This window comes from Ambystoma mexicanum, chromosome 1q (assembly GCF_040938575.1).
Source record: "Ambystoma mexicanum isolate Mex_15411 chromosome 1q, UKY_AmexF1_1, whole genome shotgun sequence".
NCBI classification, from domain to species: Eukaryota; Metazoa; Chordata; class Amphibia; order Caudata; family Ambystomatidae; genus Ambystoma; species Ambystoma mexicanum.
The window spans coordinates 1,340,101,415-1,340,125,961 of NC_090922.1; the positions used below are offsets into that span (position 1 = coordinate 1,340,101,415).

The window sequence follows — 24,547 nt, forward strand, 5'->3', positions numbered from 1 at the left end:
CCAGTTAGGTCAGTGGGGGGTTACCCATCAAATCCTGGCAGCAAGGAGGGGTCTGAAGACTCCTCTGAGCATTACAGGACACAGGAGACCAGGTCCCCACATTCTGCCAGCCATTCCCAGGCTCGCAGAATCCGGGAAAACCTGGAAGATCAGACGGGCACCTCTGGGAGCAGCGCTTCAGAGTTGGAGGATGAATGGACCAGGGTTACCCGAACCTAAAAGGCCAATAAGGCAAAAAGGGCCTTGCTTAAGGACCCATTGAAACAAATAAAGGCAATAAGCAGTGTCATCACGCCTTATCATAAGAACGCCAAGTATTCTGTTTGGGAACACTTGGAGCTCTATGAACAAATGATGGAGACTTTCCATTTGAAGGACAGCCAAAGCTGTATTCAATATGTAAAGTGGACCTTCTCACCAGAATACTCCAGTTTCTTTGCGGGGCTGGAGGATCAAAACCATTCAAGGTGGTCCACATACAGGGCTGCCATCTTGAAACATTTTTCTGTGCACAGAAATCCTCAAGAGTCTTGCAAGGCAGCCTACAATTTGCAATGTGGGGAGGATCAGGCCCCACAAGTGTTTGTGCAAGAATTAAAGCGTGCTTTTGAGCAGACCACCAGAAGGGTGCGCACGGATAGCAGAGAATTTATCAATACGTTTTTCCATGCCTTACCCAAATACATAATGACCCAGCTCGTGAGAGATTTTCATGAGAAAAGATCTTTAGACTGGGTCATTGAACAGGCTACCCGGATCTATGAAGTGCAGAAGCCCATCGAAAATAAAAATAACGCACCGAAAAACCCCAAAACCAACAGCACCCCTGCTGCTGCCAAGGTGGCAGAGGTAAAGGTTGCCCCCGTTTTAGATTTGGAGATGGGGGGGCCTAAAAACCTGCCTGCACCAAATAATTCATAGCCCAGAAGACCCTCGGGCCAGTCACAGACAGGGAGTCGAGGAGGTAGTCCCACAAATGGGGTCCCCCGCTCCCCTGACTATGTAAGTCCCCGCTACAAGGGAAACCGACCAATCCTGGGTTATGTGTGGACTCCTCCAGCCCAAGGGGGGGGGACCCAGCCAAGCACCTGACCCGGGGAACTTCCCTCCTAACTTCCCCCAGGAGGGCAGAAATTCACCAAATTCTGGGCAGAACTTTTTCCCCAGGTATCCACCCAATTTCCAGCCCCAAAATCATCCATCCTTCTTTCCCCAATTCCCTGAGCCCAGACAAACCTAATCCGGGAGAGGGGAGGCCAAGGGTGGAGGGGTACCAAAATCTTCCCAACCAGGGGTACTACCAGAGAAGGGATAGCTACCCTTCCCGGGATCAGCCCAGGGGAGAAAATAGAGCCCTGTATCAGCCTGAGCGGGTTTCCCAGTAAGAGCGCCAGGTCCAAAATATGGCACGGGATCTGGGTCACATACTGAGGGCTCAACAGACCCCTCAGATGAGCATGCCACCGCAGAATGCCCCAAACTCTGGACCTGGTGCTCCAGAACAATGACGGGGCAGCACCCCGATAACCCACCGTTTCCCAGGGAGGAGGCACAAGGGGAAGGGGGTGTAAAGCCTTGGAGGAAGCTTCCTTCCCAACTTGTAAACAGCCCCTGGAAAACCAGGAACCGGAAACAAAATCTCCTGCCCCTGAAAGCCTACCTCCCAAGGAGCAGAAGGGGGGTAGGAGAAACAAAGGACCCAAACAGACCCACTTTGTGGAGGAGGTACAGGTCTTCCAATTTGAGGGAGAGGGATGCTCAGAAGATCCTGGGAAAAGGATCTTCTCCTTCAGAGATGGGGGAACTCCTCCCAAGGAAAAATGGGTCCCAAGGGATTCCAATCCAAACTGGGTAGATGTGGAGACTGAGCTACCGCCGCCCATCATCTCATCCCAGAACCGACAATACCAAAATCCCGTGGGTCAAACCCATCCTGAGGACTGCCTCCAAAAAGGGGGGGGTGGCCCAGAACCCGAAACCATTTCCAGTTGCCAACTTTTTCTTTCAGATTCCCCAGGCTCTCCACAGAATTCTGGCCAAATCTGTTCGCTAGCAATGTCCAAAACCAGAAAGTTAGCCCACCAGTTGTCCAAAAATGTGCATTATCTGTGCCCCCTTGAGGAGAAGGAGGGAAGATACTATGCCCCGGTACAAGTACAGGGGCAGGGTACAATTTTGGCACTGGTGGACACTGGATCCCAAGCTACCCTTCTGTCCAAAAGGGCCTTTGATGAACTAAATGCAGGAAGGGGGGAGAATTACCTTATTCCTCTCACCTCTCTTCCTGGGCAACTGCAGAACTTTGACAGGAAGGAAATTCCTGTTGAGGCGACTGCAGATTTGGACATCAAAATTGGGCGACACAAGGTGAAACACCCGGTCATAGCAGTGACTCCAGAGGGCACCCCTTGTTTAATAGGGAATGACCTCCTGAGAAGGTTGTCACCCCTAATAGATTGTGTAAACAAGGTCCTCTGGACCCAGACTAGCCGACCAAAAAAATTAAAACAGAGTGTCAACCATGTTAGTTTAAATGGCACATGCCACATGGTTGAACAAAAATCTGACCAAGTAGAATTTCATTTCCAGAATAGCCAAATTCCAGACGTGGCAGTAATAGCAGTAGGACAACAGACTGGTGGTCGGGGGTCCTCTCTATTTCTGAAAATCAACCTTCCTTCCAGTTTAAGGTGGTATTCCACACTGGAAGGAAACACCCTGAAATTCTTTACTAATCCACAATCAGAAACTCCCACTCCTATAGACCAGAAAGATGTGAAATCAGCTCAGAGCATGGCTGATATTCAGCAAATTGGAGAGCAGTTGTTCATCCCTGTTCAGTTAAATGATGGGAAGGACTCTGTTCTCGCTCGAGTGTGTGTGAACAACGGTAAGAGCTTCATCAGCGAAGCCATGTTCCGCCAACTCCCAAAAGATCCAGCCATTCCCACATTCAAACTGATAGACAAATGGGAAATGGACCTGGAAGCACCCAATTCCAAACATCTCCTGCCAAGCAGGTGTATGCTCAAAATCTCCATTGGCAACAAGAGCATAGTCCATAATTGTTGGGTTGTGTGAGACGTCACTGCCGCCTTTTACTTAGGCAGTGACATTCTCAATCGCTTTGCCATTAGTTTGGACCTAATAAACTTCAAAGCTTGGTCCCGATTAGCGAATAATCCCATGGGCTTCGATGATCCAGAAAAAGCATTTAGGTCAGCTCAATTGCTACCTTATGCAGTTGAAATTCAGATTAAAGAGGAAGTCACCATCTCTGAAAGGACCCGACAATTCTCCCTGGAAGTGAAAGTTAAAAGAGGACAAAAATTGAAAAACCCTGATGCTTATATCCATCTAAATGCTTCTCTCCAACAGCAAGGGTTAGGGGTAAACCCAACACCATTAGTCAACATAGAACATGACACCATTCCAATAGAGGTGGATAACAGCGACTTAAAGAGTATTACCCTAGCCGCAGGCACCATTATTTGAATGGCGATTGTTGACCGACATTTCTCCATTGATTTAGGAAATGAACTGTTAGGACCAATCCCCAAGAACTGTTTTGACAGTGACAGAGAGGACAAAACAACACCAGACAGGATTTTCACCTGGCATGGGGGGAACTTCCTGGTCTACACTTCTTGCCCTTATGGTAAGGAAGATGTGACTTGTGACTTCAGGAGGGATGAGGTGATTTTCCAGGTCCATGAGGGCCGCCTTTCCACCTGAAGCCTCCAGTCCAAATCAGCACTCTGACCAGGGACTTCTCCACCCAGCTGGAGGAGGCCGCTGAGATAGCCAAACCAGAAGTCTTTCCAGGCTTCAGGCAGATGGTGGAAGAGAGAGTCAACCTAGCTGATGCCTGTGTGACTCTGGAACAGAAGCAAAAGTTGAAACAAGTTTTCTTGGATTTCCAAAATCTCTTTGTGGTACACTCATATGACTGTGGTCGCACCGACATCCACACCACAACAATTCCCACGGACCCTGGAATGACTCCAGTGTTTGTGAAGCAATATCGCTTGCCCTTACGCATCCATGGAGTCCCTTACTGAAATAATTAAGAACCTTGAGTCCCGGGGAAAAATCCGTCCAGTCCACAGCACTTTCAATAATCCGGTGCTGGGAATATTGAAGCCAAACGGCCAGTGGAGACTCTGCACCGACCTTAGGGAGCTCAACAAACGGGTCCATACTTCCCGATGGCCTCTGCCCTACATTGACCAAGGGCTGGCCCAGATTCAGGGGTCACAGGTATTCACAGCAATGTACCTGACCAATGGATACTGGACCGTGCCTGTCAGTAGGGAGGACCAATACAAACTGGCTTTTACCTTTAGGGGCCAGCAGTACACATGGACCCGGACTCCCTTCGGATACCTCAACTCCGGCAATGAATTCAACACTTTCCTACATAAGGCTATGCCCGACCTGGGTGCGAGGGGTAACCTGGTTTATGTAGATGATGTCCTCATCAAAAGTTCATCTGTGGAAGAACACATAGCAGAGATCCGTTATGCTCTGACACAGTTGAGGGCCGCCGGAGCAAAACTTTCCTTCCAGAAAGCACAGTGGTGTAGAACCCGTGTTAATTTCTTGGGGCATGAGATTACTCCTCAGGGTCTCTGTCCCCAAGAAAAGAAAGTGGAAGCACTCCAGAAACTGAAGGATCCCACAACTCTGCGGGAACTAAGGAGCCTCCTTGGACTGACTAATTACAGCAGAAAGTTCATTGAGGGCTACGCAGAGATGCGACCCCTGATTCATCTCCTGAAGGGGGGGTCAAGTGGGAATGGGGTCCCGAACAAGCCGAGGCAGTAAGACAACTCAAAAGAAGCCTCTCACAAGCGCCCTGCCTAGCTTACCCTGTCAGAAACAAGGAGTTCTTCCTGGAGACGGGGTTCTCTAATACGTGCTTGACGGCAGTATTATACCAAAAGCATGACAAGGTCAATAAAGTAATCTCCTATGCGAGCAAAACTTTATCCTCTGTGGAGGAAAAATTCAACGATTGTGAGAAGCCACTCCTGGCAACGGTGTGGGCATTGAAGAATTACCGCCCGTTTATCCAGGGGGAACACATCATAGTGGAGACTCCACATCAGCCTCTGCAATATCTCCAAAGTGACAGAATCCGGGCCGGAAATGTGAGTAATTCCCGAATGACTTCCTGGATTCTGTCAATGCAAGGCTTTCCTGTGGAGGTCAGATATGGCCGAAACAAGAAGAGTCCCCTCGCGCAAGGTCTGGCTGACTTGCATGATTGTGCCAGAGAAAACTGTCTCGAGGACGAAAGTCTAAAAATCAAGGACAACATGGAGGCATACCTTAATTCCCCACAGAAAGTCTTTGAAGAAGACAAGTGTGAGGGAATGCCCACTGTCTATGTGGATGGATGCTCTTACCATGTTGACAACAACAGGGAGAAAGAACTGGTGGCCGGCGTAGGGAATGCATGGGTGAACGAGTTTCCAGAACCCTCCGCTGGATACAAAATTGGTCCCCGAAGTAGTCAGGTGGCAGAGTTGATGGCTGTGCATCAGGCCATCCTCACTGCTGTCCAACATCAACTCCACGAACTGGTCATAATCACTGATTCGGATTATGTACGGAACGGGTTCGTGGAGCACCTGGTTAATTGGAAAACCAGAAGCATGTTATGTGCTAATAACAAACCCTTGAAACATGGGAAGTTAATTCAAAACATTGATGATCTGGTCACCTCGAATGGGATGACCATCTATTGGAAAAAGATCAAGGGTCATTCCAAAGTAGAGGGACCAGACAAAACTGGAAATGACTTAGCTGATCAGCTGGCCAAAACCGGGGCCATCCAAGGGGATCTAATAGAAATAGAGTCCCCGTTGGGGGAAATCCAGGTCACTGCTATCACTAGGTCCCAGACAAATGCTCACAATGATCTTTCAACTGCACAATGGAGTAAGGAGACCCCTGATGCTGATTTAATTACAGCTCAGAAGGGGGGTCCAATTATTGGTAAGTTTTACCAACACCTTGAGGACCCTGAGAACTTTCCCCTGACGGATACCGATTACATTGGGAAAGAGGACCTAAGAGTGTTGATGAAATGTCCAAAAAGGTTCTGAATCCAAGACGGTTTGTTGGTAAGGAAATCCCAATCTGGCCATGATCAGTGGGTGGTACCTACCTCATTCCGAAGCCTGATGTTAAGTCACGCCCATGACGCGGCCACCGCCGGTCATAGGGGGTTTCACACAACACTGGAAATCTTAAGAGAGGTTGCATACTGGCCACACATGGGGCAAGACCTCGACCAATACTTGAAGGGGTGTCTTGTGTGTGCACAATTTCAGCCATCATCCCTCACACACCGTGCGCCTCTCCAAAAGAGGGGGATGACACTGCCATGGTCAGATTTGCAAATCGACTTTGTAGGCCCTGTAATTCGCTCGTCTAGAGGAAACAAGTACATGTTGACCGTTACATGCTTGTTCACCAAGTGGGTGGAATGTCTCCCAGCCCCAAACTGCAAGGCAGAAACAGCAGCTGCCCTGATGATTAACCACATCTTTTACCGTTTTGGTCTACCTCAAAGGATTGAGTCAGACAGAGGTAGCCACTTCACCAGTGAAGTAATGGCAAAGATGTGGGAGATACTGGGGGTTAAAAGGAAGCTACACATTTCTTACAGGCCAGCTTCTTCTGGAGCAGTGGAGAGATATAACCGAACCATTGTGAGCATCTTAAAAAAGTTTGTGGCAGATTCTGGGCCAAGTTGGGATATCTGATTACCTCTGGTCCTAATGGCCATCAGATCTACCCCTTCATCTGCAACCAAAATGTCACCATTTGAGTTGATGACTGGACGCAAGATGGTGCTTCCCCAGCATTTGCTCTACAGAACCCAAGAGCAAACGTTGATAAATGCCTCCACAACTCATGAGTATGTGGCGAATTTAAGGAAACACCTTCAGCATGCTTTTGCCTATGCTCAGCGGAATCTAGAAAGATCAGCCGGGAGCATGAAGACCCACTATGATTTAAAAACTACCCGAAAGGAATATAAGGTGGGTGATCGGGTCTATCTATACAATTTCCAAAGGAACCAGGCCAAACAGCGTAAATTCTTGCCTACATGGAAGGGACCGTTTGAAATTATAGACAAGATCTCCCCTGATGCCTATAAGATCTGCATCCCCAAAGGCAGTCTGGCGGAAGGGGAAGACAAGTGGGTACATATAAATCAGCTAAAGTGTTGCCATCCCAGGCACACTCTACAACAACTGGAGGAATCCACTGGAATCCCAGAGGGGGCAGCTCCAGAGTAATTCAGTTCCAACCCTAAAATATTCCACATATAGCATATAAAATTCTGTGATCCTTGTATATATATATGTTCTTGTCTCCTAATTTAAAAAAGAAAATGTATATGTTCATATCTTCTGATTCATAAAATGTATATGTTCGCTACACCATTAATAGTCGTGAAGAAATGTCTACGAATAGGTATTGCCGCTTTGCTTTATCATCCTAGGGGAAATGAAACCATGGAGACTGACCAAGGAGGACGACCGGGGACCGGGAGCAGAGACCCGAGGGGTCCGGGGTACCGCCCAATCCTCCCATCAGGACCAGCAAGGAGAACTGATTGATCGACTGGAGGGAGGAAAAGATGCTGAACTGTACCATCCATGGAATTGGAAGAAGAGGAGGCGAACATCCCAGATCTTGCGAGTTCAACTCCTGTCGGGGAGTTCCATCAGCGAAAGGACAGAATGGCCATCGCAAGAGGGGGGGGCTTGTGGGATGTTTTTACCCATGCATCCAAGCCCTACCATAAAACTGTGCAGTACTCGCATAGAAAAAATCATGATGGCCAGAACTCCCCAGAGAGTGCACAGGGAAAACATGAAGAATAAGCTGACACCCATTTTTGCCTATGTTGTGAGCACAGGAGGGCACTGCCTAAAACCACCATTGGGCTACACACACAGTAGCCTGAAACCATTGGGAATGGCAATGCTGATTGCCAAAAAGCAACTCAGAACTGTGGGGAATTCATTTTCTTAATCCCAAAAATGGTTGCATTACCAGTACTCACCACTATCAGAAATCCGGTGTTTTAAAACCACCAGACTTTTGTGTAAAACTGAACAAATGAAACAAAACCAGACCAAAGAAAGACTTGCTAAAAGGTGGATACAATGTAAAACTATATTCTGAAATGACTTTAAGGAAGTAATTATTTAATGTATAGGTAAAAATTGTCAGTTTGATTTGAATGTAGAAAACTGGGAACAAAAAGTGACATTTAGCTGAAACCTGGCTTAATGAAACTGAATTCTGCCTGACAACTACCCCCGACAGGAGTTGAAACTGGATCAACAGCCACTCTTCCCAGGCCTAGCTGCATCCTGCTGCCCCTTGCCAAAAGAAATTGTCACCTGTCTGATTAGATTAGGGGTGGAGCACCTGGGAACTGGAAGGGACCGAACAATGCAACTTCCTTGACTCAGGCAAATGTTATATTGGGAGCGTCGTAAAGTGGCTTCCTCTTAGGGGAAACTGGGAGGGGCAGTGCCTCTGCTAGCAGCTGAGCTTGGGGGAAGTGGATAAACCAGTTATTCCACCATGTGATGTGGGAAGTCACACCCCTTTTTGACCAGGGCATAATTTTAAAAAGATAGATAACTCATAGTGCGGACTTGTCAGAATTATAGAAGTAATACCATTATTCTTGTGATTTTTCGGTGCACATTTTAAGAGGCGTTAGGACCCTGTGGTGTATTCTGGGGGGTTGCTAGCGGAAAATAGGGTCTCACTCCAAATGTATGCATGTTAAAAATCTGACACTTTATCATCTGTAACCCATATCCCTGGTGCACATTTGTGTAAAATCTGGAAAGGTTTAGAGGTCGTTATCTGGATGAAAAGGGGAGAATTCTGTCATCAATGGACACGACATCGTACAAAGACAGGGATCGGATGGTTTGGTGCTACAGAAAATATGTTAACTGGACCTATAATATTAGAAAAATGGTACATAGATAAATATGTATTTGGGTCAGAAATAGATTTGTGTGCAATCTGACAAGGGGAGGTTCCTCTGACCATAAAACCTACAGCATCACTCTGACTCACATTTCCTTCCCCCAATCAAGGGAGAGAGGAGGAATTGGCCAATGATAAGTGAGAGGGGCAGGTTTAGTTATGACCAATGCACACACCCACTTTCCAAAACACATAAAAAGAGACTGCTGGGACAGGTAGAGACATTCAATTCCATTTGCTGCGGAGCATGCTGACCGATGACTTCACATCCAGAGATCCAGACTACAAATCCATCAATCTCCAGAACCTGTAGCAGAAATTAACTCCAGAATTTGTAGCAGAGAGGCCTGAATCCACCAGCTGAATCCTCTTCAGCAGGCCTCAAAACTAACCAAACTATTCAACAGCCGGGCGAGCTGTTTGAAGTTTTGCCGAGAATTTTTGCAAGAACCTGTAGCAGTACCCAGAAAGCAGTGTTACATCCAGAATCCAGAGAGGCTAGACCAGCAGAGCAGAGCTGACCCAGATCGCTGTGAGCAGAACCGGTGCCTGACTGACCCGCCGAGCTGACAGAACCGCAGCCGGACGTGTTGACCAGATCCGTGACGAGGCCTAGTTCAAATTTATATTGTGAGTACCTAGCAGAACTGTGCAGAACCAATCTCTTAGTTAAAATAATCTAATCCAAACTATTTTAACCTAAGTAGAACTGCCTCCTAGAAATCGTGTCATCTGTCATTTTTAAAGCTGCACAACTGTCACCTGTCAATTCTGCAGCTGCAAGCTCTCACCTGTCATTTTGAGTTTACTTTAAATCTGAAAAACTACCTCTATTTAATCGTCCGTATCTCTGGAACCGTTTGGGCTAGGAACGAAATCTGAAAGCTTAGTATCTAGGCTTTCCAACGAACCTAGAACCTAGAACCAACTTCCTACTCATTATACTTTTTCCGCAATCATGATTTACGCACTCGCGAAATTTACCGCGATTTGCGATTTGGCCCGATTTCTTCATCTGTAGAAATCAGCAGCTTGTTGCTTCTCTTTGTTAAAATCCGTTTGCAACCTGGCAACTCATAGGGCATTGCTAAAGTGAGCCTGAACCAATACCAACAAGCATCTCTCACCTACCCTGAACCTCTAGAGAGAATTAAAAGCAATTTTAGCACCTTTTCACTTCCTTGCAAACCACATTAAAGTAATTCGCCTGTGTTTAAAACGCATCCCTGTTTTCCCTAAGCTTGCTGGGAGAACTGGAACTTTGTATTGCATTATAAAGTGTGATTTGTTGATTTGTTGGGTTTCTTGAAGATTGTGTGCTCTCCTTCCAGTTCTTTTATTGCATAGGGGGGGAGTGAATTGTCAAGTTATTTCTGTACTGCATTTTATTCCACCTTGCTTTTCCTTGAACCATATAAAGCATTCTTTCCCACCTTGTTCTTCTGTTCCTATTCATAGTTACCTCTTGCTGATTACTGCTCATATTCACAAGTGTAATATCCATTATCAATTTATTTATAGAAGTGTGATATATATATTGTTTAAATTTTCAAATAAACCTTTTAATTTGCAAAACAAACCTACTTCTTGGCACAGTGGAGTCAGGGGGATTCTAAGAGGGGGGTGTTATACAAGGGTTGTCGCTGAACTGGATATAAAAATACATCAATAAGGGTTTTCCTCAGCATCCCAGACCAGGCATTGACTTAGCTGTAGTGTTGATTAAATATCGCTTACAAACTGCATAGGCAGCACTGCCCATCACTGCGTATATACCCCATGCAGCACTGCACACCCACACCAAAGAGCACTGCGTTTAAACCCAATGCAGCACTCTGCCTACACACCACCCAATTGCACTGTAGGCCCCCTCCCAACTATGCACATACACATCACCACACTGCACACACACAGCATTCCAAAACAGAACTTCACACTGCCCGCAGCATAACAATATACACACTGCACCTCATTGTGCATACAGTGCCCGTTGCCCCCAGCACCGCACACATACATCTGACTGCACCACACACATACAGCCCCCCAGGGAATATGTAAGTGCAATGCTATCCAAGCATACTGAAGTCTGGGCTGGTGTTCATAATGCTATCTTGCTGTACTGTGAAAACTAAAAATGATTTAATATGACATCGCTGTGCTAGTTGGGCATATTTGAATCTGCCATTGCATATGGTAACTTGGAATATTAGTATCTAGCCTTTTTGTGCTAAGTAGATATAATGGAACCTTGCATTAACATCATAAATGAGTGAAACCGAATCTTGCACTGCTATGCTAAATGGGCATAATATAGCCAGGAGCCTCTTTGCCTCCTAACTGGACATCGTGGACACTGGCTCTACTATGCTAATTTTGCATAGCCTCGATAATTGATTGAGTACCTGGGCATTGGATGGTAGTTGTGCGAGAACCTGATGTATTGAAGGCAATACCTGTGATGGTATGAGTTCCTATGATTTTGATAATAAACCGTTCAAATTGTAAGTACTGGGCCGTTTGATTGTGTTACTTGGTATAAGAGGAGCGCAACATATGGTGCATGGTGTGAGTACAAGAGCACATCATGCCCATACCTGACAAATTGTGGTACTTTCTGGGCCTATGATGGAAATAGCTAGTAATTATCATGGGTACCTGAAGATTAACACCAATGCAAATAAAATGCTTTAAAGTCAGGCTAACACTATTTGCTTTGTCGGTGCTTGTTCTAAGTGGAGTCTAAAATGCTGCAACAGGCATGGTAATAGTCAAATGAGTAATTGGATCTATACATCTTTTTTTGGACATTATATACACCACACTCTCCGTCTTAAATGATCCACCTTCCTGATCATCTTTTTTCCACCACTCTCACACTAATTTGTTAGCAACTATCCTACTGTCCACTACTCCCTTCTTTCACTCTCCCCTAGTCCCCCTTCTGAACTCTTCCATTCCACTCTTCAACTAATCAGGCAGAAGCTATGAAATGATTGTTAAATATCTAGAAATCAAATATGTTCTCCTCTCTAGACAATTGACAACCTTATCAAGTATCCACAAGTATTCTTCAGTCCCAAAACTGGTAGATATTTTTTCAAGGATTCTTCCCAGACAAAGACTGTTCTTTGCACAGGGGAAGCTACTGCACATCTTCTTAACTGTTCCAATTTCTTCCTGTCAGGCTGCGAGAAGTGTTCGTGTTTTGCGTCGACTGAAAACCTGACTGCGTTCAAGTACATCTCAGAAAAGACTGAATCATATTACTCTGCAATAGACATAGAGATATCATGAATCTGGTAGAAATGCAAGCAACAGCAAAATAATTTGCTTTGGATTCTAAATGATGCAAAGATGCAAAAAATTACAAAACATCAAAGCCTCGTTACAACTATTACTTTTTTGAGAGCTTCAAAAAGATGAATAGTACTTTGTTTGGTTAAAATCCCTGCTGTTAGATCTCAAATGTTTGAAGGTTAGTTTTAATAGTCCACAAATACATTATTTCTAACACTGTTTTGCTGAAAATGTGTTTATAATGAGCTTTAAGTATTGTGCTGTTGATGAGAAATCTGCAACTTATTGGAAGTGTGATTGTTTTTTTAAAACGGTCATTATTTGTTTTTCTTTTTTAAAATGAATCTAAGAACAAAGAACACATATATTTAAAGGGCTTTAATGATTGTCACTCTGCCCTCTGGCGGTTTGGATTGGGTTATATTGGGCCTCATTACGACCCAGGCGGTAAGTTACCGCCTGGGCCGTGACTTTAACACCATGGCGTAAACTACGTCAAGTTACGGAAGGCGTTAATTACGCCACCGTAAATTACGGTGGCGTAATTAACTCCATGGTCCCTTAGCGCCATGGATTTTAACACCTGCTAAAAGCAGGTGTTAAGTCCGCCATGGCGCTAAGGGACCTCGTACTCAGGCGGTAAGGGTCGGCGCTGTTTACGCCGCCGTAAAACCCTTACCGCCTGGGTCGTAATGAGGCCCGTTGTGTCTGTAGCAAAGTCCCAAAGATGTCCCCTGTCCCCTCCAGATTTTGTGTGTATCCTATGCCCCTGTGGAGAGGGGCAGGTGGGCGGGCATGGGCATAGGGACTAGCAGGCCAATGGGCAGTCGATGGGTTGGGACATGACCAAACAACACCTGCAGGCTATGTGTCCCATCTCCATGCCACATTCACTTCCAATGACATTTTCAGCTCATATACAGCCCTTTAGGTAGTAGTTTTGATCCGTCTTTAAAATGCAAAATTTGCCACACATTTGACCAAAGCAGCCCCCCTTGGGAGTTGCTCAAATGGTCTGTCACAAAGGAATGAATTGCATTACCGACTGTGGGCCCGACTCTGCAAAACACTACCCTTAGTAATGGCAAAAGCAAGTCGAAGTTGAATGTTAACATAGCTGTTGCATAAAGGCTGCATAAGGTAGGGGTTAATGCAATCAGAGTCGCGATCAGGTGGCCAATAATTGATGATCTATGAGCGTTTCCTTATTATTATTTTTTTTACCAAATGCAACTTTGACAGACATTTTTTCCTTCCTATTTTGCAACTTTTTTTACCTCAAAAAAAGCAGGGTGCGGCCCCCCCTACTTGCCCGCATGGGCCCCAACCCCACTCTATATACCATACCCATACATACCATCAATAGCTTTGAGGTAAAAAAAAGTTGTTCAAAAACCGAAAAAAATAAATCGGCAGAGTTGCATTCTGCAAAAGTGTGCAATACCACAAGTGCTACTATCGCGATAAAAAGCACTCACATGCCCAGCATTCTTCCTACCAGCCAGGGCCACTGCAGTGAAAAGATGGCACTAAACTTTTGATTGGGTGTTGGTGTTTTTACAATGTAACAATTAATGTACATGTGACTGCCCATTATAAAAGCAAACTGATGTCAGCCAATTGAACCAACCTATGAAAATAGTGCTAAAATGATAATGGCACCTGCCATTTCTTTTGCAGGATTCGAATTTTTTGAAGCCAGCGCCAAGGACAACATCCACGTGAGGCAGGTGTTTGAGCGCCTCGTGGACATCATCTGCGAGAAGATGTCGGAGAGCATCGATTCGGACCATCCGATGGCCAGCGGCGGGAAACACCTGCGCTTTATGGACACCTCCCCGCCACTGCAGCAGAACTGCGCCTGCTAGGCCCCGCCCACTCCGGGAACTTGTCGCGCCCGCCCGCCATCTTTGACTTTCCACACGAGGGTCCGCCACCGATGAATCTCGCGGCCTGAGGAGTCAGGACTTTACAGCGCCTGCTGGAAATCGATGTATCATGTGCTCTTGAAAATGTGTTCTTTTTAAATGATACTATCCAATCTTACGATGCAGTGTACTTAGTCATGCGAACATAAATACTATTTTGTGTTACAAAGAAAATCGAACATTTGTAATGTGGTAATTGTTCTAGCTGTCGCTTTGCTCACTAAAATCGTATGAGAGGCCCTCTAGCCTCAGGAACCAGACAGTATCAAGTGAAGTAATTGCTAAACAAATAGTGAGTGACGTCATTAACTGTATCCTACGGACCAAACCACTTCAAAATAAGAGCTTTAAATTCTCTTCTATCTATTCCAGTTGGCTACATACTTCTCACGTTGTATGTGTGTAGCAGTGTGTGGACAAATCCATTCCCTTGTGTGTTTTTTTTAGGTACCCTAAAGCCACAAAGAGCTCTTACAGTTCAGGTCACCAGCCACTGGGAGCCCAAACTCATTTTGCTCCCATATTTGCACAAATCATGTTGGAACTACACAGGAACTGAAATAGACCTTTTGGGGGATAGTGTTGCATTGGGAGGTCGCTCTTCTAGACTCGTCTCCCTGCTTGCGATGGTTGTGTTTGACATCACAAGGGCCCTCTGAGTAGAAAAGGTTGGACATGCAGGCAAAAATAGTACATATTTGAAAACTTGTGATCATTGAATAAAAACGATAAAGGTTCTGATGTGGGTGATTGGGTTTGTTGGGTAGTAGCAGAGCCGGCCTTAGGGGGGGCGAGCCGGGCGACCGCCCGGGGCCCCACACCCCTAGGGCGCCTTTTGCCCCCTGCCACGCCAGCTCGGAGGAGTCTTTCAAGGGCCCCCCCCCAGCTAGCGTTGTGGCAGAAGGCGCAGCAGGTGGCCTTTTACTGTAAAATGTGCCCGCGGCAGGGGGTGCATTTAAATGCGCCCCTCTGCCGCGGGCACTTTTCACAAGAAAAGGCACCATTAGCACCCCACCACGACAGCTCCGGGGAGTCTTTCAAGGGCTCCCCCGAGCTGGCGTGGTGGCAGAAGGCGTGGCAGGTGCCTCATTGCCATTGAATGAACCCGCGGCAGCGGGCTCATTCAATGGTAATGGGGTGCTAACGTGCCCTATTTAACCTCCTCGCTCAAGCGAGGAGGTAAAAAAAAATAGGTGTCCCCTCCTGGCCCCGCCCCCTTCCGCCCCACCCCCTGTTAACCAGGCGGGCGAGGGGGAGAGGGGGGGCGCCAATTCGCCCAGGGCGCTGCTGCCCTTAAGGCCAGCCCTGGGTAGTAGATTCAAAGGCCAGCAGTGTGCAAAAGTTAGACACCTAAAATAAGACTGAGACACACACTTAAAGAAGAAGTAATAGAAAAGAACAGGAGGGGGAGAGTTAAAGAGAAGAAAAGAGCACAGACAATATCCAATACAGAACAAGCACTGGCAATGGAACTGGAATGCATTGGTCAAGCACAGGAATTGTGGTATCAGCTGGCCATTGGTTGTCGCAGGTGCAAAATAGTGCAAGTATTTGGGATTCTAATAGCAGTGCCTGGCAAATGCCTAATACTTCTACACCAGCTAAAATTGATGGCATTGCCAATGCTCGTTTTTAACAGGACTTCAGTGAAGGACATGCAGAGTGCTTATAAATCGAGTGACTGAAGGCTGAACTGGTAAGACATTTTTATTACACTGGGTCCACAACTCCAATTAACTCTCAGAACACTGCTTTGAAAAAATAATGGCAGTCACTTTGAGTGCATAATTTGATGGTAAGGCTTGATTAAAGCAAGCTCTAAGAGTTCCCAGGATGAGGTGTTTTGGCTAAGGCGGTGCAGGAACTGGGTGTGCATGGCAACATGGATTAGCATGTCCAAGGGCGGTCAGTGGGTGGGAAAATAACTAAACAACGCCTACAGGCTATGTGTCCACCTTCATATGCCATTCCTCCCCCTCTGTACTCTAATGCAATAGTTTTGACGACACCTAATAGCCTAAACTAAAAAGAGGTGGACATTGGAAAGTCGGCTTTTAGGCTAAACAATAGAAAACATAAGAAGTCGACGTTGGTCAGGTCGAATTGAGGGGTTTCATTTCAGGTCGACTCACTTTTTTGGGGAGTGCCCTCTACTGCCTTCTCCCCATTTAGCAGATGTAGCCACTCCACTCCCTTTTCCCTTTTTAATGGAGTACCATATTTTCAAGGGCAAAACACTCGGGCTTGTCCATTTCTTTCTTATTGACAGTCATTTCCTAAATGTGTGTCTGGCCCTTCATTTCCCAACACCTTGACTACTGAAATACACTGTTTTTAATATACTTTGTTGTTTGTTGTCTCTATTGTTATTTGTTAATGTTCACGCATTTCGTTTTACTTGTATTTTGTCATGGTTTCCTTTTTCAATTTAGTTATTGAAGATTTTTCATCATTAAAATGTTTTCTTAAAATCTGCTTGCAAGTGAAGAGGTGGAAGAAGATTCCGGAAAGATCAAGGACCCATTTTTTTGTAATTCTTATTTTAACAAAGTTTTGCATGTATGCCACTACAAAAGCAGAGCCCGCAATATGAGAACGCCCTTTACAACATAAATTCACAAGTATAGAATGTCAACACAAGGCAATGCTGGTAGTCCTCTTAATCCTCTGTGATAGGGATGAGAAATTCTAGGGAGCAAAGACCCCCTCCAAGTTCCCATGACCAAATTGTATGGAATTGAAGAATGTAACCAGCCGCACCTGAAAAGTCATTAGGACCCTTATTTGTCAGTGCTTTCTTTTTATATTGTTAGGAGAAACGTCGGGTTCTAGTTTTCGAACTCTCCTGTGCTAAATTCTGTTTGTTGATGTACTAGTCCTGTTTTTAATGTGTGCAAGGTCACAGGTAGGGGTGAACCCACAACCCTGGAAAACAATCCTGGTTACCTCGCAGTTCCACTCTTGAGAAACGTGTGTATAAATTAGTTCCCATGCTAGTTGGGAAGAAATAGGAGTGATGCAAGGTCAAAGGCTGCATGCTGAGTATGGCAAATTTACACTCTCCCCAATAAGATCTTTTTATATGCAGAAAGTTATCCCAGCGCTAACTCATGGAGCGGAGGCCGGTCTGAATATAGACCAAAAAATCTGGTCATCACTTGAAGGCCTTTTTTGGAGAAAGATATTGAACTTACCTCCAGGTACTGCTATCGTGGCAATTAGACATGAATTAGGCCTAGAGCCTCTGTATGGAATCATACAATGGAAATCAATTGCCATGTTAAGAAAAATGTGTCAACAAAAAGGTTGCACCTCCATATGAAATATTTAAATCAACAGATGAACATCCGCACACTGGGATTCTACTGATGTGGGTCAATAAAATCATTAAGATCATTGAAGTGGCCGATATACCATGGGACTTGGTAATGGATATACCGCAAGTTGCCAAAAAGAAGCTTAGAAAGTGGAATTGGATAAAGAATACTAAGATCCGTGACTCTTTACCAACCTCTCTTTTTATAGGTGTGACTTGTAACACTTTGGACAAACTACTGAAATATCTGGAAAGATTCCCTTCATGGTACCATCGCAACAAGTTTTTAAGAATCCGTTTGAACGCTTATAATACAAAAGAAATGATGTGGATGAAACATCATAAAGACTCAACAGATCATTTCTGTAGATTCCGCATGAAATCGACAGAATCACTAAAACATCTAATAACAGAATGTGTTGAACTTGAATCTGATCGCATGTCCTTTCTTGGTAGATTCATTTCTCCCGGGATAAAAATTGAAGACTGGTGGTTTAATTTACTCTCTGGAAATAGGCCTCCACTAATTTGCGCAGTTGTTGATTATATGGAGAAGATCCTAAATTACGATTAATCTCTAACTAAATGAACTGAATGAAGGAAAGTAAAATGTTGATAGAATCTTATATGTAATTAAAGTTTTGTAATAAAACTAATTGTTACCAAAAAAAAAAAATAGGAGTGATCACCGGTGCTGCAACTCTAAGCCCGAGCTATAATCTCAAAACCCAAAACTGGCAACTAATCTGAACACTCAGCCTTAAGGGGCTCGACCAGGGGCTACAATTCCTCCATCTTACATCGTATTTCTTGCCTTGATAAAGACCCCTTGAGGCCGAAACACCTGTCGGCTGACCACCATGAGACTATGTGTCCACACTACAATATAAATGTCACTGTAAAACACTGCAACTAGCGTGGGAACTCATTTATACACAAGTTTCTTTTTATATTCCCCTCTGGTGACTGTTCAATGACCTCTTGACCATTCTAGGGCAATCAGACAATGAATGCGAAGGAAACCTTCTCCTACCACTTTGAATTGCAAGAATGTATTGGCCAAATCACTCCCATCGCTGATCACCTGTGATGATGTTTAGGATTTAGTAAATGAGTTTATCTTGAACAGATGGCCAATATACTCTTACAAGCTCTTCTGTGTCATGGCATTAATGGCCACTGTAGGCAGCCGAATTGGCTGTTTATGGCCCACTAGGCATTAAAGACATTACATGGCGGGCAAGCCACCATGGTAGCCAATACTGCTATGAGCACCTGCCAGGAGCTGGATGCTTGCAGGAGAGAAGACAGCAGAGTTATGGTGTGGCGGCCGGCTAGGAGACCAAGAAGGTGAGAGGCTACCATTGTGTGGACAGTGAAGGCGGACAGGTGGGACGTGGTGGCTGGAGAGAGAGGGTGTTTGCAGGGGTCAATCAGAGAAAGAAGGGAGTACACCTCGAACCCCACTATGACCTTACAGTGCTACTCACCACCATGCCAGCTGACCAAGAGTGAGTAGCTGTGCGCAGAAGGCAGGGGTAGGGAAGATGGTGCCCAAAGCCGAACGCAGATGAGGAAGCATGGACCAATAATACCCATAGATTCAGCTTGTATCCTAATTGGCTGAGGCTGAATTCACACCTGCTAATTGTCCAATCAGTGTTGTCGTTTCAAAACTAAGACAACTTCCAGACCTTTTTTTCTTTCTACCAAATAGTACGCTTACAGCATCCATCTTAGTTAGGGCCACTCTTGAGTCATTTTTGAAGGGGTCACTTTGATTTCAATTGGCCCGTCGACTTTTATGCTGACACTAAATGCTTCACTGCAGGGGTGCTATGTCTGCATCCTTTGCATTATTTCTCTGAGCTATTAACGATTTATTTGCATCCTCTTCGTGTGAAATGTGCATGCTCTTAGACATGTATTTTCTAGATAGCTTGATCTGCTGGTATCGGCACTGGTCATATACCACTTATTGATTCAACTGCACATGCTCATGAGGGATGTACGTTAAAAGAGCGTAGACAAAAATACTGAAGCAGGACACAGCGAGGCAGAAATGGTCAGAGACAGTGGTGGGTGGCGTAAATATTTTGCACCAATGTGCACAAGCAAGCATGCGTAGTGATGGAGTCCTAGCTAACCAATAGGGATTTCGGGAGCTTCTTCCCCAGAGAATTTGCTTTAAATAATGGGATAAAATAGTGTATTCTTAAAGATCAATATTTTGGGCCTCATTACGACCCTGGCGGAGAACCATGGTGCAATTTGCACCATGGTCCATGGCGCAAAGCTGCCAACTCCGCCATGGGGGTTGGCGGACTTACCGCCCCATTCCAACCTTGGCGGGGCGGTAAGTCCCCAATCCCCATTTACCCTTCCCCATTCCCATTTTTGCCCCATAGGGTATAATGGGAGTGGGGAAGGCGTTAATTACGCCACCGTAAATTACGGTGGCGTAATTAACGACAAGTCCCGTAGCGCCATGGATTTTTCCGCCTGCAAAAAGCAGGCGTAAAAATCACCATGGCGCTACGGGAACTCGTAGTCGGGCGGAAAGGTACGCCATGGTTTACGCCGGCGTAAACCCCTTTCCGCCAGGGTCGTAATGAGGGCCTTTGTGTGGAAACTGGGTCAAACCAACTTAAATCGAGTTGTAAAGACACATGAAAAAAAAATCTCGTCACCAACAAGAGGAGCATTTTCATTATGCCTTTACCACAATATATGCCAGTATACTTCTAGTCCAGCATTATTCAAACTGTGGAGTACGCCCTCTGGTGGGCCGCTGCCTCATGCCCAGGGGGGTACGCATCCACAGCCTGAAAAGAGAAAGTTACAAGCAGCCCCGTTTCTTGGCCCGGACGACGGCGACAGCCCAGGGGCCACAGAGCTAAATAGCACAGGAGGTGGGCACAGTAAGTGACCCACGCAGAAAGCTGCTGGACAACAGATCAAGCAGCCTGCTGTGTAGGTGAGCGCTGCTCTGCGATTTGCGGCTTGCTGATCTCTGTTGACTTGTAGATGATTGCGATGCATTCAGAATATGCAAACAAAGGAATGCATATTCTAAATGCAGCGTGTGAGATGCTCTGAAGTCACACACACTGTGTCCCTTATTCTTTGTGTTGACAGCCTTTCAAGTAGGGCAATTTATAAGTGAGGGCTCATTTATCAAGCCATTGTTTTTATTCAGTATATGCTTCACATTTCAGTGTTAAGAACTGAACATGGGGCATTTTTATTCACCAGGCCAGCACAAGTATCAGTTAGCTGATCAAACCTACGCAAAAGAGAATTAACTTGCCACAGAGAAAAGTTGAAAACTATTTTCTTTCTTTTCGTGTCTCCTTATTTGGCACACCAAAACATTTTTTTTATATTACTTTTTAGTTACATATGGCACATCCCTGGAAAGGTTAACTCTAGTTTTCTTGCTGATGTATTCTAGTGGCTGCTTTGCGACATGGACTAAATGCATCCTCTCAGCATCAAGGTCTTTTAATTGTCTAAACAAGCCAGCCACTGCCTACTGCGCACACCAGATAGCAACTCAATGTCACATGGCACCTTGATTAGGAAAGTGGAGTTCATTGTGTGTCACCATGCAGACAGTAGTACATGGCAAATCAATGCAGTGATGGGTGCAGCAATGATTTGTGCACTGCACAAGTCGCCACCCTGTTGGTTAATGGTGTCTATATGGTGCTCCCTTATATAATATCACATATACCTGTTTTTGTCTGATGTGCCCAATGTCCATACAAGAGCACACACTTAAACACATAAAGCAATCAAAGAAGTTGCCTCAAATTGTAAATCCACGAGCCAAACACACTTTCTACACTGCCACACCATGATTTTCACTAGCTGCAGGCCAGCACTAATAGGAGATGCTAATGCCAGTTCTGTTAGATAAAGCATGGGCCTGCTCTTTTTTTGCCGAAATAACCCCTGAGGCCTGCGCAAAGGTGGCTGAGGAACGGTGGGCCCTTTACCACGCATTAGAAGCCAATTTTGTTTAAAACGCTTCATCAGCTTGTTACTGGTCAGGCTAAAGTTTGAAAGAGGTACAATCCTTTCTGTGTAGCCTTAATGTGCAATGTTTATTGGGTCTCTCTTGTGTGGTATCCTACCCTGTCTGTAGATATAATTCCCTAAAGATGTTTCTGTATTGGGGTTGTGCATGCCCACACCAAGACCCATCCCTTCCTCCTCTAAAATTCTTCAGAAGCAAGAAGCAAAATAGCCCTTGTACCCCATTTCAGTGGCTGTTGTTGCAGCCATTTTATACTCGCATCCAAAAACGTAAGCTGTCCAAATGAGCATGTATGGTTCATGGTTGCAAACATTTTAATGTTAGGGTGAGTATTGTGAACTGTGATGTGAGCACCAAGTCATGCATCAGTTATGCATTTAGAGATTCACACATACCTCCCTTTTATCACAGACTTGTTTATCAAATGTAGAGATCTCTGATCATTGTTATAGTCCTGAAATGCTATGTGGTTTAATGCAAATTATACAGGAATCCTCATTGCTGCTATTGTCCCTTTTCCCACTCTCAGAGAAGTCTTTTGATAGAGTACAATATGAGTGTACCAGACTGTCCATCTTGGAATGATAACCTTCTATCAGAAAATAATTCATATGGTTAGTCTTGTTTTGCCCCTTGAGAAATACAAATGAGGTGGTATGAACAGAACACCTGCAACACTGGGCCATGTCAGTGGGCCATCAGACCCCGATAGGCTGTTCACACCACTGTTTGCCAGTACGGACAGTTTGAAACCGCATTCAGGCAAGGCCTTCCCTAAGAGCAGGAGACAGAAAAACCTTTTACATGGGCAGCAACAGCTGTGTTTTCACATTAGAATTCTTCTGTAAAGAACTTGAATTACAATGTAATGAAAGCAGCTTCATTTATATAGCAATTATATATTCATATTGAGGAGGGGTTTTGTCGTATGACAGGTGTAGTTTGGGAGTGACATGTGCCAGTCAGTGGGGGTGTGGAGCATTCTGATGTTTCGCCCTGGTCACCAATTTGGCTAGAAACTGCTCTGATTACAGGATACATTACAAAAGGATCTGGCTGTTGCTTCATCAACAAGCAACAGTCCGATCCACGGCCCCTGCACACATGCTTAGTGAGACAGGGGCCGGGCCTTTGCAGGGCCTCAGGCTCCATTAGGAGCCTATTCATGAAGACACAAGGAAAAGCACACACATTCTTTTGCGGGGATGGCCAGCCCCGCCTATCAGAATGCAGATCAGGAAATCACTATGGATGGCACATTAGTGACATAATGCCCTAATTTCAGATAAGATGGGGTGGTAGGGTGGGGGGGGCAATATATGGCAGCCAGCATCTCTAAGCAGCAGGGAAGGTCCCAGGGCATTTCAACACTTCAACACTTTCAAATTAGAGGCGCCAGGGCATTTCACCTTTTCACATGAGAGGGGCCTTCACTGAGTCTTGGGGGGGGGCAACTGCCCCCATGTAGCCAGTCAGAATTCATTTAGTTCAGCAACGTATTCAGTTCTCTGTTTTTTGCCCTGGTGCTTAAAATATGTGCTTTGCATTACAAGCTGTCATGCCGCAGACTGGGGAAACAGAGTACAACTTGCTGCATGTCCTAGAACCAATCACAAGTCACCTTACAACATTAAGGTCCAGCTTTGATAAATACTTCCCTGAAGAACATTCTGGCATTAATGACTGGGTGATTTAGCCTTTTCTGGCAGAGGAGGGACTGCATCTTCCATTTGATGCCCAGGAGGAGCTGATTGAGGTTCAGTCGGACACTACTCTGCAATCTGAATTTAGGAACATTGCAGTGAGTGACTTTTGGCTGAAGGTAATCCTGGAGTATCCTTCATTGGCAAGGTCTGCTATACAGTCTCTCTTACCTTTTCGGTCTACCTACTTGTGCGAAATGGGCTTTTCAGCATCAGCTGTACCGAAAATGAAATACTGCACAAGGCTGGAAGTGGAGGACAACCTCAGAGTGGCGGTCTTAAAAATAAAGCCACACATTGATGCACTTTCTGCAGAGAGACAGGCCCACCCTTCCCATTAGAGCTTGCCTTATGCTGAATATACTAATAGGAATGTATTTTGAGAAAATAAAAGCCCTACTGGAGAATTTTGTGTTTACATATGTTTAGATTGGAAGTGATTTTCCTACTGTCTTGGAATGTCTCCCAACAAAATATCCCATCGAAATTATGCCCCCACGCATTCTGCAGCCATTTTTATAAAAGAAAAACACCAACACAGAGGGGTGGGGCAGGGGGGGTCTCGATAACTTTATTGTTTGCTCAAGGGGGCCTTTGCACAAAATTTTTGAAGACCACTGTTCTAGTCTAAGAAGACGTTTTGGCCAATAGTGCCAGTAATGCCACTGTAGGAGACATGTCCTTGCCGGTTCTGCCAATATTTGCTACTACCCCTATTTAAGAACACTCGTGTCAGCTTTTTTCCATAATGCACTAATGTGACTGTAAAAAAACATGTCCATGGTGGCTGAACCAATGTTTGCAAGTAGCTCCACACAATGTCAAGTACTGTAACATGGACTTATATATCACTCTTCTGCCATGTTTGTTGATGTCTCGCTGCACAAAACGCATATTGGCTTTGCCTACAATACCAGTAATGCAATGTAAGAAGGCATGTTCATGCTGGCTGTGCCCATATATGCCAGTATTCCCCAAATAACACACTGACATTGGCTTTTCCCACCCATAACCCACTAATATCACTGTAAGGAAAATACGCCATCATGGCTGTGCTTAATAGCACACATGGCAAACAGCAAACAGCTATAGATAGTGTTTCTTCATTGCCTGTAACCTACAAAACAGTTGCTCTTACTGGTGGGCAAAGCCGTCTCCGTGTGGGGTGGCATGCTGAAACACCCTGAAATAATCCTTGGCAAATCATCTAATAGTTTAGAAT

General features: G+C 45.2%; 1 protein-coding gene across 1 annotated transcript in view; it reads left to right on the forward strand.

Moving 5' to 3' along the window:
- RAB3B (RAB3B, member RAS oncogene family) overlaps nucleotides 1–16,606 on the forward strand; it is a 966,803-nt gene extending 950,197 nt beyond the window's left edge. The window contains exon 5 of the mRNA XM_069642203.1: nucleotides 14,017–16,606. Within this exon, the coding sequence (XP_069498304.1) occupies nucleotides 14,017–14,204 (188 nt within the window). The 3' untranslated portion in view covers nucleotides 14,205–16,606. The remainder of the gene's footprint in view (nucleotides 1–14,016) is intronic.
- The last annotated feature ends 7,941 nt before the right edge of the window (nucleotides 16,607–24,547 follow it).